The following is a 15,459-nucleotide window of genomic DNA, read 5'->3' on the forward strand; positions in this document are numbered from 1 at the left end:
ACACACACACACACACACACACACACACACACACACACACACACACACACACACACACACACACACACACACACACACACACACACACACACACACACACAAAAGGCTGTTAATAAGGGCCTGCCCAGGAGAGGCTCAGGGGATTGGGTCATTTGTCCGTGTCAGCAGGCAGGCTGTGGTGGACTGGTCAGCCGTAGGGACGTTAGGGCTGTGCGGGGATGGAAGTTATGGGTGGAGTTATGTGAGTGAGACTGTTGGGGTTATAGGACTATGGGATGGTTGGCTAAGAAAGTATAGTAAGACTGTGATGGGTTTGAGGGGACACTCGTTTGTACATGTAAGGCACGTGGATTTGAGGGGACACTAGTTTGTACATGTAAGGCACGTGGATTTGAGGGGACACTAGTTTGTACATGTAAGGCAGGTGGATTTGAGGGGACACTAGTTTGTACATGTAAGGCAGGTGGATTTGAGGGGACACTAGTTTGGACATGTAAGGCTGGTGGATTTGAGGGGACACTAGTTTGTACATGTAAAGCAGGGGTGTCAAACTCATTCAACGGAGGGCCGACTGCACCAGGTTTTTGGTCTTTCACTTCAATTAAGACCAAGACAACGAGGCGAGGGGAGTTCCTTACTAATTAGTGGCCTTAATTCAGCAATCAAGTACAAGGGTGGAGCGAAAACCTGCAGACACTCGGCCCTCCTTGGAATGAGTTTGACACGGAATGTAAAGCCAGGTAGGTTTGAGGGGACACTGGGTGACAGTTACAGTAGGTGGTTGAGGCTGTTTACAGGTCACAACAGGAGCAATAGGGTTATGGGGACCATGGTTAGTGGGTACACAGTGATTATGTGAGGTCCCTCAAATATGGGCTCTTGTCTGCCATGACCCATTGTAGGTCCCTCCATCCCGTGACGGAGCGAAGGACCTTTTCTCTTTTCTTTACCTGGCGTCTTTGGGGTCCCCAGACACAGTGTGTCTCCTCCTCTTCAGCTCTTGAGAGAAGCGTCTCTTCCCTGCCGCCCTCATCCTTTCCTGCTCCCCATTCATGCCCCACGAGATCCTCCTCTCCTTCTTCTCCTCCTCTAAAGACTTGGACCTGTGTCCATTCATTTTGGGTTTCCCCACCGTGTGTGTTTGTGTGCATGCAATGCAAGTATTCATAGAGAAACACGATCATGCAGAAAGATTGAAACGTGCACCAATTAGCATGCAGAAAAAAGACAGACGAAATGAACACAGACTGATAAAAAACGGGCATGCGTGACAGACAGAAGAACAAACTCCACACTATGCTTTTGATTCCTTCAATATCTTCAATTGGTTCTTGATGCTCAATTACCTTGTAAATGATCTTGGAAGAACATATGAAACTAAATTAAAGTGTCGAGCGGGGTACCGACCTGAGCCGCCCACGCGGGCGTTCTGATTGGATGGACATGTAGGAGGTGCTGCTGAGGCGTGAGGCACTGCTGGCGCGGGATAGGGCCGACGCGTCACTCATGTCGCTGTCTGATGAGCGGGCCGACACGTTGTCAGAGCTCCGCCGCTGATCCGCATACATCTAAAGGAGGTGAGAGAGGAGAGAGGAAGACTGAATATGTATTAAATGGTCCAATTATTCACTCCTATAATAGTTACTGTACACACAGTAGGTCCAATAAAATACTGGTGTATAGCTGAGGTTTATGTGTAGATCTGCTCCTGTCGTGGAAAATCACTTCAAATATAACTCTTACAAGAACTTTTGTGAACTCAAATAAATGTTTTTATTACAATTGTATTGCAATCTGGAATGTCCGCGGAACACACACCTTCCCAGAGCACTGGTTCGCTATTTATACACATCCACACACATGAGATCATTACATACATTAATTAAATTACTTCTCCTATGGTCATCTGCCACCATTATCCTTCATTTCAGGCTTCCTGCTTGTCTACGCCCAATAACGCCTGTATCCGCTCTTGATTAGATTATAATGGGGGCAGGACCCCCTTGTCCCCTAAAATTAATATATGTCTATCTTGCCCTAAGCACTTATGACCTTTACCCTAAGCACTTATGGCTGTTCCTGTCAATTTTATCTTCATAATGGTGTCCTGCTTTTTCCATACATACACTTTACAGCACGTATGACTTTGGCCATCTGCTAATCTTTGGTTTCCTGTATTTTACCAGAATGGCAAATGCACTCACGTGTTCCCTTCTCCTTCTCCTCCTTACTCAATAGTGTGATATGTTTTTTTATATGTCTAAGCATTTACTCCTACAAATCCTATATGTCTAAGCATTTACTCCTACACTCCCCAACAGTGGTGGAAAAACTACCCAATTGTCATACTGGAGTAAAAGTAAAGATACCTTAATAGAAAAGGACTCATGTAAAAGTGATAGTCCCCCAGTAAAATACTACTTGAGTAAAAGTCTAAAAGTATTTGGTTTTAAATATACTTAAGTCTCAAATGTAAAAGTAATTTCTAAAATATACTTAAGTATTGAAAGTAAAAGTAAAATTAGAAATCATTTCAAAGACCAGAAGGCACTATATTCTTGTTTTTTTATTTACGGATAGCCAGGGGCACACTCCAACATTCAGACATCATTTACAAACGAAGCATTTGTGTTTAGTGAGTCCAGCAGATCAGAGGCAGTAGGGATGACCAGGGATGTTCTCTTGATAAGTGCATGAATTTGACCATTTTCCTGTCCTGCTAAGCATTCAAAATGTAACGAGTACTTTTGGGTTTCAGCGAAAATGTATAAAAAGTTGATTGTTTTCTTTGGAAATGTTGTGAAGTAAAAGTAAAAGTATTCAAAAATATAAATAGTAAAGTAAAGTACAGATACCCTCCAAAACTACTTAAGTAGTACTTTCAAGTATTTTTATTTAAGTACTTTACACCACTGCTCCTTAATACCCAAACTGGCATCTGTGTTGTAACTGACAATGAAAAGTAATCAGCATGGAAAACTCTCCAACCTTTTATATGTGAAGGACAGTGGCCATCTTGAACGACAGTTAATATATTGTAGCTCTAGGTCTAGAACTATATAATTACAACAGGGTTGTAATGTTAAGGTGGACCAGGAAATAGTGCCTGTCTTCCAGCAGAGAGATGCAGCAACAGTACTGACCTCTCGTTTGGTCTTGAGGTCCGTCTCGGGGTCATGGGAGGCTGAAGGCCGGTAGGAATGTACTTTCATGTTCATCTGTCTGGCTCGCTCCTCTACTGCTAGAGCTGGGAGGAAATGACTTAATTCATGAATACAGTAATAATACAGTAAATTACACAAGAAACACACAACCTCTCAGGTGAATGACTGAAGGTGAACGATGTAGGGTGAAGTTGCTCCTAGACGCTGATCTTGGGTCAGTTTGCATTTCCCCTACTTATGTTTAAGGTTAGGAATCAGGGAAGGGAAATCTGATCCTAGATCTGTACCTAGGGGAAACTTCACCCGGGAACAAGGTGAACAGAGGAAGCAGGAGGTGATTAGACAACTGCACTGTACTCTTAGTGTCATTGCTCTACTTGGACACTAGGTGGCGCATGCTGTGCATCACTTTCCTTAGATGTCATGTACGGAATACTACAGCGTGCACAGAGGGTCATAATTGTTGGGGATATAAAGAGGGAAAAGCAAATCGAATCTACTGGATAGAAAGGGTCTAAAATCTTAAACATAATATAAAGTTGGGTCAGATACAGTCGTGCCATAGAATTAACTTTTTCATTAGGTTTACTAGCATCAAACGGTTTATTATCTACAGGTGTATTTTCTTCATGTACATGGAGGTAGAAGAGAATGAGGAATGTAAAGAAACAGAGAAGAGTGAGGAAGAGTACTCAGACAAACGGTTTTGATTGGTCGGAGTTATGATTTCATACACTCCGTTGTAGTACAAGACACATCACGACACGCACAGCCAGCCAGCCAGCCAGCCAGCCAGCCAGACAGACAGACAGACAGACAGACAGACAGACACACCCACACACACACACACACACACACACACACACACACCTCCTTGACAACCTACCTTGCTCTACACTGCTGCTTCTGGCAGGAACCTGTGGCAGCTGTCTGCCCCTGCGACCTGACTGGGGAGTCCCTGTAGGAGGGGAGGGGCTGTGGGTGTGTGTTCTGAGAGAGAGAGACAAGAGACAGAAAAGGAGAAAGAGAAATGAAATACAAGTGAATGAGGTTAACTCCTCTACAGTAGGCCCATTACAGCATATATAAAACTCAGGGTGGCTACATCCTTGACCATACACTAGAGGGAACCAATGGGATTGGTGTACTGCTCCCACAGCCAATAAGAGCAGCAGGACAGTGGGTATAGGGAGCACAGAGGTCAAAATGGGACAAAAGGGTACAACAAGGGGTTGTAAGGGTGTGTATTTTAGGGCACCAGCATGCACCTGTCCTGTCGTGGTGAGTTAGGGGCAGATCTCCCCAGGGGTGTCTGGTTAAAGGGGCGCAGCAGCCCCCCTCTCCCCCTACTGCCCCTCAGTATAGAGGTGGGCTGGATACGACTGGCATCAACAGGCCACGTGGAAAGAAAAGAACAAACAAACGAAAGAAAGCTAAATTATATAAATGGTAAAGAATGTAAATCATATACAACATAATGAAGGACCGTATGGCCCACAATGTAAATCATATTCAACATAATGAAGGAACTTATGGCCCACAATGTAAATCATATTCAACATAATGAAGGCCCTTATAGCCCACAATGTAAATCATATTCAACATAATGAAGGACCTTATGGCCAACAATGTAAATCATATACAACATAAAGAAGGAACTTATGGCCCACAATGTAAATCATATTCAACATAATGAAGGACCTTAAGGCCCACAATGTAAACCATATTCAACATAATGAAGGACCTTATGGCCCACAATGTAAATCATATTCAACATAATGAAGGACCTTATGGCCCACAATGTAAATCATATACAACATAATGAAGGACCTTATGGCCCACAATGTAAATCATTTACAACATAATGAAGGACCTTATGGCCAACAATGTAAATCATATACAACATAAAGAAGGAACTTATGGCCCACAATGTAAATCATATACAACATAATGAAAGACCTTATGGCCCACAATGTAAATCATATTCAACATAATGAAGGACCTTATGGCCCACAATGTAAATCATTGTCACGTTCTGACCAAAGTTCTTTTGTGTTTTCCTTGTTTTAGTGTTGGTCAGGACGTGAGCTGGGTGGGCATTCTATGTTGTGTGTCTAGTTTGTCCGTTTCTATGTTTGGCCTGATATGGTTCTCAATCAGAGGCAGGTGTTAGTCATTGTCTCTGATTGGGAACCATATTTAGGTAGCTTGTTTTGTGTTGGGGTTTGTGGGTGGTTGTTTCCTGTCTTTGTGTTCTCTGCACCAGATAGGACTGTTTTGGGCTTTGCCACGTTTGTTATTTTTGTTATTTTTGTATTTGTGTAGTGTTCACGTTATCGTATTTTATTAAACATGTTGAACACGAACTACGCTGCGTCTTGGTCCGATCCCTGCTACACCTCCTCTTCAGAAGAAGAGGAGGAAGGCTGCCGTTACAATCATATGAAACATAATGAAGGCCCTTATGGCCCACAATGTAAATCATATACAACATAAAGAAGGACCTTATGGCCCACAATGTAAATCATATACAACATAAAGAAGGACCTTATGGCCCACAATGTAAATCATATTCAACATAATGAAGTACCTTATGGCCCACAATGTAAATCATATACAACATAATGAAGGACCTTATGGCCCATAATGTAAATCATATACAACATAATGAAGGACCTTATGGCCCACAATGTAAATCATATACAACATAATGAAGGACCGTATGGCCCACAATGTAAATCATATACAACATTATGAAGGACCTTATGGCCCACAATGCAAATCATATGAAACATAATGAAGGTCCTTATGGCCCACAATGTAAATCATATGAAACATAATGAAGGACCTGATGGCCCACAATGTAAATCATATGAAACATAATGTTGGACCTTATGGCCCACAATGTAAATCATATGAAACATAATGAAGGACCTTATGGCCCACAATGTAAATCATATACAACATTATGAAGGACCTTATGGCCCACAATGCAAATCATATGAAACATAATGAAGGACCTTATGGCCCACAATGCAAATCATATGAAACATAATGAAGGACCTGATGGCCCACAATGTAAATCATATGAAACATAATGTTGGACCTTATGGCCCACAATGCAAATCATATGAAACATAATGAAGGACCTTATGGCCCACAATGCAAATCATATGAAACATAATGTTGGACCTTATGGCCCACAATGTAAATCATATGAAACATAATGAAGGACCTTATGGCCCACAATGCAAATCATATGAAACATAATGAAGGCCCTTATGGCCCACAATGCAAATCATATGAAACATAATGAAGGACCTTATGGCCCACAATGCAAATCATATGAAACATAATGAAGGACTTTATGGCCCACAATGCAAATCATATACAACATAATGAAGGACCTTATGGCCCACAATGTAAATCATATGAAACATATCGAAGGACCTTATGGCCCACAATGTAAATCATATACAACATAATGAAGGACCTTATGGCCCACAATGTAAATCATATTCAACATAATTAAGGAACTTATGGCCCACAATGTAAATCATATGAAACATAATGTTGGACCTTATGGCCCACAATGCAAATCATATGAAACATAATGAAGGACCTTATGGCCCACAATGCAAATCATATGAAACATAATGAAGGACTTTATGGCCCACAATGCAAATCATATACAACATAATGAAGGACCTTATGGCCCACAATGTAAATCATATGAAACATATCGAAGGACCTTATGGCCCACAATGTAAATCATATACAACATAATGAAGGACCTTATGGCCCACAATGTAAATCATATTCAACATAATTAAGGAACTTATGGCCCACAATGTAAATCATATTCAACATAATGAAGGCCCTTATAGCCCACAATGTAAATCATATTCAACATAATGAAGGACCTTATGGCCAACAATGTAAATCATATACAACATAAAGAAGGAACTTATGGCCCACAATGTAAATCATATTCAACATAATGAAGGACCTTAAGGCCCACAATGTAAACCATATTCAACATAATGAAGGACCTTATGGCCCACAATGTAAATCATATTCAACATAATGAAGGACCTTATGGCCCACAATGTAAATCATATACAACATAATGAAGGACCTTATGGCCCACAATGTAAATCATTTACAACATAATGAAGGACCTTATGGCCAACAATGTAAATCATATACAACATAAAGAAGGAACTTATGGCCCACAATGTAAATCATATACAACATAATGAAAGACCTTATGGCCCACAATGTAAATCATATTCAACATAATGAAGGACCTTATGGCCCACAATGTAAATCATTGTCACGTTCTGACCAAAGTTCTTTTGTGTTTTCCTTGTTTTAGTGTTGGTCAGGACGTGAGCTGGGTGGGCATTCTATGTTGTGTGTCTAGTTTGTCCGTTTCTATGTTTGGCCTGATATGGTTCTCAATCAGAGGCAGGTGTTAGTCATTGTCTCTGATTGGGAACCATATTTAGGTAGCTTGTTTTGTGTTGGGGTTTGTGGGTGGTTGTTTCCTGTCTTTGTGTTCTCTGCACCAGATAGGACTGTTTTGGGCTTTGCCACGTTTGTTATTTTTGTTATTTTTGTATTTGTGTAGTGTTCACGTTATCGTATTTTATTAAACATGTTGAACACGAACTACGCTGCGTCTTGGTCCGATCCCTGCTACACCTCCTCTTCAGAAGAAGAGGAGGAAGGCTGCCGTTACAATCATATGAAACATAATGAAGGCCCTTATGGCCCACAATGTAAATCATATACAACATAAAGAAGGACCTTATGGCCCACAATGTAAATCATATACAACATAAAGAAGGACCTTATGGCCCACAATGTAAATCATATTCAACATAATGAAGGACCTTATGGCCCACAATGTAAATCATATGAAACATAATGAAGGTCCTTATGGCCCACAATGTAAATCATATGAAACATAATGAAGGACCTGATGGCCCACAATGTAAATCATATGAAACATAATGAAGGACCTTATGGCCCACAATGTAAATCATATACAACATTATGAAGGACCTTATGGCCCACAATGCAAATCATATGAAACATAATGAAGGACCTTATGGCCCACAATGCAAATCATATGAAACATAATGAAGGACCTGATGGCCCACAATGTAAATCATATGAAACATAATGTTGGACCTTATGGCCCACAATGCAAATCATATGAAACATAATGAAGGACCTTATGGCCCACAATGAAAATCATATGAAACATAATGTTGGACCTTATGGCCCACAATGTAAATCATATGAAACATAATGAAGGACCTTATGGCCCACAATGCAAATCATATGAAACATAATGAAGGACCTTATGGCCCACAATGCAAATCATATGAAACATAATGAAGGACTTTATGGCCCACAATGCAAATCATATACAACATAATGAAGGACCTTATGGCCCACAATGTAAATCATATGAAACATATCGAAGGACCTTATGGCCCACAATGTAAATCATATACAACATAATGAAGGACCTTATGGCCCACAATGTAAATCATATTCAACATAATGAAGGAACTTATGGCCCACAATGTAAATCATATTCAACATAATGAAGGCCCTTATAGCCCACAATGTAAATCATATTCAACATAATGAAGGACCTTATGGCCAACAATGTAAATCATATACAACATAAAGAAGGAACTTATGGCCCACAATGTAAATCATATTCAACATAATGAAGGACCTTAAGGCCCACAATGTAAACCATATTCAACATAATGAAGGACCTTATGGCCCACAATGTAAATCATATTCAACATAATGAAGGACCTTATGGCCCACAATGTAAATCATATACAACATAATGAAGGACCTTATGGCCCACAATGTAAATCATTTACAACATAATGAAGGACCTTATGGCCAACAATGTAAATCATATACAACATAAAGAAGGAACTTATGGCCCACAATGTAAATCATATACAACATAATGAAAGACCTTATGGCCCACAATGTAAATCATATTCAACATAATGAAGGACCTTATGGCCCACAATGTAAATCATTGTCACGTTCTGACCAAAGTTCTTTTGTGTTTTCCTTGTTTTAGTGTTGGTCAGGACGTGAGCTGGGTGGGCATTCTATGTTGTGTGTCTAGTTTGTCCGTTTCTATGTTTGGCCTGATATGGTTCTCAATCAGAGGCAGGTGTTAGTCATTGTCTCTGATTGGGAACCATATTTAGGTAGCTTGTTTTGTGTTGGGGTTTGTGGGTGGTTGTTTCCTGTCTTTGTGTTCTCTGCACCAGATAGGACTGTTTTGGGCTTTGCCACGTTTGTTATTTTTGTTATTTTTGTATTTGTGTAGTGTTCACGTTATCGTATTTTATTAAACATGTTGAACACGAACTACGCTGCGTCTTGGTCCGATCCCTGCTACACCTCCTCTTCAGAAGAAGAGGAGGAAGGCTGCCGTTACAATCATATGAAACATAATGAAGGCCCTTATGGCCCACAATGTAAATCATATACAACATAAAGAAGGACCTTATGGCCCACAATGTAAATCATATACAACATAAAGAAGGACCTTATGGCCCACAATGTAAATCATATTCAACATAATGAAGGACCTTATGGCCCACAATGTAAATCATATACAACATAATGAAGGACCTTATGGCCCATAATGTAAATCATATACAACATAATGAAGGACCTTATGGCCCACAATGTAAATCATATACAACATAATGAAGGACCGTATGGCCCACAATGTAAATCATATACAACATAATGAAGGACCTTATGGCCCACAATGCAAATCATATGAAACATAATGAAGGTCCTTATGGCCCACAATGTAAATCATATGAAACATAATGAAGGACCTGATGGCCCACAATGTAAATCATATGAAACATAATGTTGGACCTTATGGCCCACAATGTAAATCATATGAAACATAATGAAGGACCTTATGGCCCACAATGTAAATCATATACAACATTATGAAGGACCTTATGGCCCACAATGCAAATCATATGAAACATAATGAAGGACCTTATGGCCCACAATGCAAATCATATGAAACATAATGAAGGACCTGATGGCCCACAATGTAAATCATATGAAACATAATGTTGGACCTTATGGCCCACAATGCAAATCATATGAAACATAATGAAGGACCTTATGGCCCACAATGCAAATCATATGAAACATAATGTTGGACCTTATGGCCCACAATGTAAATCATATGAAACATAATGAAGGACCTTATGGCCCACAATGCAAATCATATGAAACATAATGAAGGCCCTTATGGCCCACAATGCAAATCATATGAAACATAATGAAGGACCTTATGGCCCACAATGCAAATCATATGAAACATAATGAAGGACTTTATGGCCCACAATGCAAATCATATACAACATAATGAAGGACCTTATGGCCCACAATGTAAATCATATGAAACATATCGAAGGACCTTATGGCCCACAATGCAAATCATATGAAACATAATGAAGGACTTTATGGCTCACAATGCAAATCATATCCAACATAATGAAGGACCTTATGGCCCACAATGCAAATCATATGAAACATAATGAAGGACCTTATGGCCCACAATGTAAATCATATACAACATAATGAAGGACCTTATGGCCCACAATGTAAATCATATGAAACATAATGAAGGACCTTATGGCCCACAATGCAAATCATATGAAACATAATGAAGGACCTTATGGCCCACAATGAACCAGAACACAATAACTGAAGGACATAACAACACAAGAAAACACAGAGCTAGAGCTATGGGTCTACTGACAGTACACCTTAACAACGCTCATTTAGAAAATGTTTTGCTGTGCTGCTAAATTGCATTTACAGCAAAGTCACAATTTGTAACAATTCAGATTGACATCAGACATCAACACGTTCCAGATTTGAAGAGCGATGATCTCCATCCAGATAGAGGACAGGATGAATGGGGGTGTATGAGAGGGATGGGGTGAATGAAAGAATGACCTTACCTGTCAGCCTCCAGGCCTTTCTTGCTGTCACCTCTCTGACTGTTAGGTCTGCCCAGGCTCCCTGACTGCCTGTGACGTGGAGGACATGACAAGAAGACAAAATGGAGGATGGGTAACCCGATGGAGAAACAAAACTAAAGACGAATCTTGAATGCGTGGTCAGCTGGTGTTTTATTTCAAATAAAAGACATGCTTTGGCTGAAATGATTTTGTTTTAAAAAAAATGCTGATGCAACATTTTAGACTACTATATTGCACTACTACATTGCTTGCTACTAACTGTTCAGAACAGAAACATCAGAACACCATGACAACGGAGCACGCGGAAGTCAGATGTGTAGCAGAGGAAGCAGGAAGTCAGGTGCAGGTCAGTAAGGTGAAGCAGCAAGAGGAGCAGTAACTACAGCGTTACATCAACCCACCAGTTTACACTGTAATCTAGAACATCTAGGAAAGTTATAAAGTGCAGGGTTAGGGTTAGGTTTAGGGCAGGGCAGGGCTAGCGCAAGGGTTAGGCTTATGGTTAGAGGAAAACTATAGTAGCCACGCAGTGCTAAGCAAGTACAGTAGCAGGACTGCAGCTTGGGTCCTGGGAGGTAAGGGTAGGGCTAGATCGGTACCCAGTACCTTTCTTCCTCTGGGGAGGCCTGCTCTACTAAAATCCTGGGGCTTGTGGGCTGTCTGCGGGGCAGAGAGTTGGAGCATCTGGAGGTGTGGTGGGGGGAAGCAACCCCCAGATGGGGAAACAGGGAGAGGGACACAGTGAGTGGAGGGAGGGCTGGGTTCATGTTAGTTTAGAACGAGCTAAAAGCATTGGGATTCCCTGGCAACTAGAATGCCTCTGCTGGCCAAAACACTCAGTGACAGTAGTTGTGAATTATTGTGCAGGTCAATGTGAAAGAGCTGTTATTGTGTAGTCACTGTGTTGCTCAGCACCTCTCAATATACACTGAGGAGCTAGTGGTGAACAAAATTGATAGATAGCATGCATGACAAGAACGGGTGAAGTGATATTGAATCTTTATTGATTCAACGTATTGGTTGGATCATTGCTATTTTACTCTGGGAAAATAGAACACTCAAATTATATATATATGTTTTACAGTATTTGAGAGAATAAGGAAATGTTCAACTACTAAAGAAACAGTAGGTTATCTCCTATAGGTGCAGTAGGTTATCTCCTATAGAGGACGATGGTGTGTGTACCTGTCTTTATCAGGAGAGTGGAGGTTGGTGGGTGTGTACATGTCTATCGGGAGATTGGAAGTTGGTGTGTGTGTACCTGTCTTTATCAGGAGAGTGGAGGTTGGTGGGTGTGTACATGTCTATCGGGAGATTGGAAGTTGGTGTGTGTGTACCTGTCTTTACCAGGAGAGTGGAGGTTGGTGTGTGTGTACCTGTCTTTATCAGGAGAGTGGAGGTTGGTGGGTGTGTACATGTCTATCGGGAGATTGGAAGTTGGTGTGTGTGTACCTGTCTTTACCAGGAGAGTGGAGGTTGGTGTGTGTGTACCTGTCTTTATCAGGAGAGTGGAGGTTGGTGTGTGTGTACCTGTCTTTATCAGGAGAGTGGAGGTTGGTGTGTGTGTACCTGTTTTTATCAGGAGAGTCGAGGTTGGTGTGTGTGTACCTGTCTTTATCAGGAGAGTGGAGGATGGTGTGTGTGTGTGTACCTGTCTTTATCAGGAGAGTGGAGGTTTGTGTGTGTGTGTACCTGTCTTTATCAGGAGAGTGGAGGTTGGTGTGTGTGTACCTGTCTTTATCAGGACAGTGGAGGTTGGTGTGTGTACCTGTCTTTATCAGGACAGTGGAGGTTGGTGTGTGTGTGTACCTGTCTTTATCAGGAGAGTGGAGGTTGGTGTCAGGTCTGAGGCAGGTGCTGCTGGCACTCCTCACCCGGTCCAAACTGGGCTGCAGATCACTATAGTAGCACAGAGGGAAGAGAAGGAAGGGAAAAGAGGAAGAGGCAGGACAGAGTGAAAGGAAACGTGCAAGACAGAGAGAAGGAATGGTAGAGTGAAAAGAAAAAAAAAGAAAGAGAGAGAGAATCGAGGGAAATAAAGAGTCCAAGACAGAAGGAAGGAATTGCAAATAGAGGTGGGAGGGGGAAACGAGAGACAGAAAGAAAAGAAAGAACAAACATTAGATACAGAACAAACTTATAAGGGGGCTTGTAAACCTCCATTCATTACAATAACGGTCCTTTGCGGCCATAATGTACAGTCAGTCCACTTGATGGGAAGGTTGGAGCGTTGCCATGGGAACTTGCTCTTGGTGGAAGAGGAGAGTGGACTGGGTGAAATTTGCGTGAGCAGACATACTACAGCACAAATACTCTCTCTATCACACACAATCTCTTTCTCTCTCCCTTCTCTCTGGCAGGGAGCCTACTACAGTCGAGGGTCTTGTCGTTGTCATGTCATGGCCGATGTCAACACAACACTGAAAAAGATGCTGTGTCCAACTGGCATCGCATGCCTCGCATGACACCGAGCCCCAATGTATGCTATGGTTTGCAGTGTGCCAATAAGGACTTAGTTGTTCATTGTTTAATACAGTCAACCCTGTTGTGTGTCCTGTGGTCTTACACAAATTGAGGTTACGGATGAGCATTCGATCACTCACAAAGGGATGGACGGTGGAGTGGAAAGGCAGGCCTTTTGGGCGGTGGGAGAGGGTCACCCGTGGGGTTGGGGTGGAGAGGTGAAGTCCGTTGGGGGTGGAAGGGCAGAGGACAAAGGGAGCGAGTAGGGCGTCTGTTCGGGGTAATGGGTTTCTTACCTAACGGTGACCTCATCAGTGAACCTGAGCACACGGTGCGTGAGGACGCTACGGGCGGCGGGACCGCCCCCTCCCTGATGCCCCCGGGGAGGCTTGGTCTTTAGGCATGCAGGGAGGGTGTTGCTACACGCGTGTGAATCCGTGGTAGATGGTATAGACGCATGCAAGAAAGGAAGGAAAGAAAACCTAGATTTGACATGCATGCAAAAAGGAATGAGAGGACAAATACTGAACAATGATAAAGATGTGCAAGGAAACCCAACAGTGACACTGAGGTAAACAAACAAACAATATTAAAACAGCAAAGCAATAAAAATGTCAGATGGACATCTCTAGAGCTTGAGACATGGAGGAGGAATATCCAGATTTGACATCAGAATATCACATCTACTCCATTCTAATCACCATTCTCAGTATTTCCTCTCCCCAACTACTGTGTAGTGATGGGGGATTGTCTGATGGAGGCCCAAGACATAGACGGCAACAGAGAACACGGTGAAAGTAGGGATGGGGGATTGTCCTGCCGTCCATTATATGTATGGAGATGAAATGTAATACTGATGATATAAGTCCATCTAAACAGATGTTAAGTTGCACGTGTCAAAGCATTATAGCATGGGGAAACCAAGCATGTAATGTATCTACTGTGTATAGGACAGTACACAGGATTATAGTATAAAAATATACAGTGAAGTACCACCATAGTATTACTGTAACAGATCTGGCGCAGGGTCATCACATTATAATAAATAATCATTTGGTGGATGCTTATAGTTGTCCGGTTGGAAATGTGTTTTTTGCGTATCCCAACTCCCCCTGAGACACCCTCGGAGACTGGTACCACATCGAATCTGTAAAGCTCTGTTAAGAGTAGGAGTGGGGAATCAATTACGTTGAGAGAACGTTGATACAACGGCATAAGCCACAAAAGGCCTACGATGAGTTGAGTTGAGGTTTGGGGAAGAGAAAAGGGAAAGAGAGCAGGGTTTTCTTATTCTACTCTCTTACCTGTATATGTCCTTGTGTATGCCATTGACTAATAGGGGCATTTTGGGTGGTAGTGTATTGCTGGACCTAGCTACGCCCCTGTGTAGTTATTTGAGTGTAGACCGTGCATTGATTCAGGGGGAAAAAACAGAAGAGGGGAAAAAAACAATACAATTGTATGAATAAAACGTCCAGGCAAAAATAACATTAATCTGCTATAGATAATGTTCAGACAAAAAATGTATTTCACCAAGAGAGATTTTCATACTATTCTGAGGTAAACGATAGAGCTATTCTGTAATCTAATCTGTTTAAAACCAATATAAACTCAATGTTTTTATGGTGTCATGGAGAGTGTGTGGTATTATTTTTGGCCTCTCGGGTGAACAAAATAAGTCCCTTTGTGTCTGGAACGAACTCATCAATATTCTAAAACTATATAAAGCTGAAAACATTACAAAGATGACTTTC

The 15,459-nt window shown here is 41.5% G+C and overlaps 1 protein-coding gene across 18 annotated transcripts in view; it reads right to left on the reverse strand.

The window, feature by feature from the left end:
- Positions 1–15,459, reverse strand: part of LOC129839425 (regulating synaptic membrane exocytosis protein 1-like) — a 97,855-nt gene that overhangs the window by 13,992 nt on the left and 68,404 nt on the right. For 9 of the 18 annotated variants that reach the window (XM_055906862.1, XM_055906861.1, XM_055906866.1 and 6 more), the window contains 7 exons: positions 13,052–13,141; positions 11,849–11,926; positions 11,222–11,290; positions 4,433–4,546; positions 4,051–4,154; positions 3,144–3,247; positions 1,408–1,568 (listed from right to left, as the gene is read on the reverse strand). In XM_055906862.1, coding sequence (XP_055762837.1) covers positions 1,408–1,568; positions 3,144–3,247; positions 4,051–4,154; positions 4,433–4,546; positions 11,222–11,290; positions 11,849–11,926; positions 13,052–13,141 — 720 coding nt within the window. Of the gene's footprint in view, positions 1–950; positions 1,104–1,407; positions 1,569–3,143; positions 3,248–4,050; positions 4,155–4,432; positions 4,547–11,221; positions 11,291–11,848; positions 11,927–12,427; positions 12,484–13,051; positions 13,142–14,001; positions 14,125–15,459 lie in introns of those variants that run through there. The other 9 variants (XM_055906870.1, XM_055906880.1, XM_055906878.1 and 6 more) reach the window with 8 other exon arrangements.

The sequence above is a fragment of the Salvelinus fontinalis genome, chromosome 40 (assembly GCF_029448725.1).
Source record: "Salvelinus fontinalis isolate EN_2023a chromosome 40, ASM2944872v1, whole genome shotgun sequence".
Classification (NCBI taxonomy): Eukaryota; Metazoa; Chordata; class Actinopteri; order Salmoniformes; family Salmonidae; genus Salvelinus; species Salvelinus fontinalis.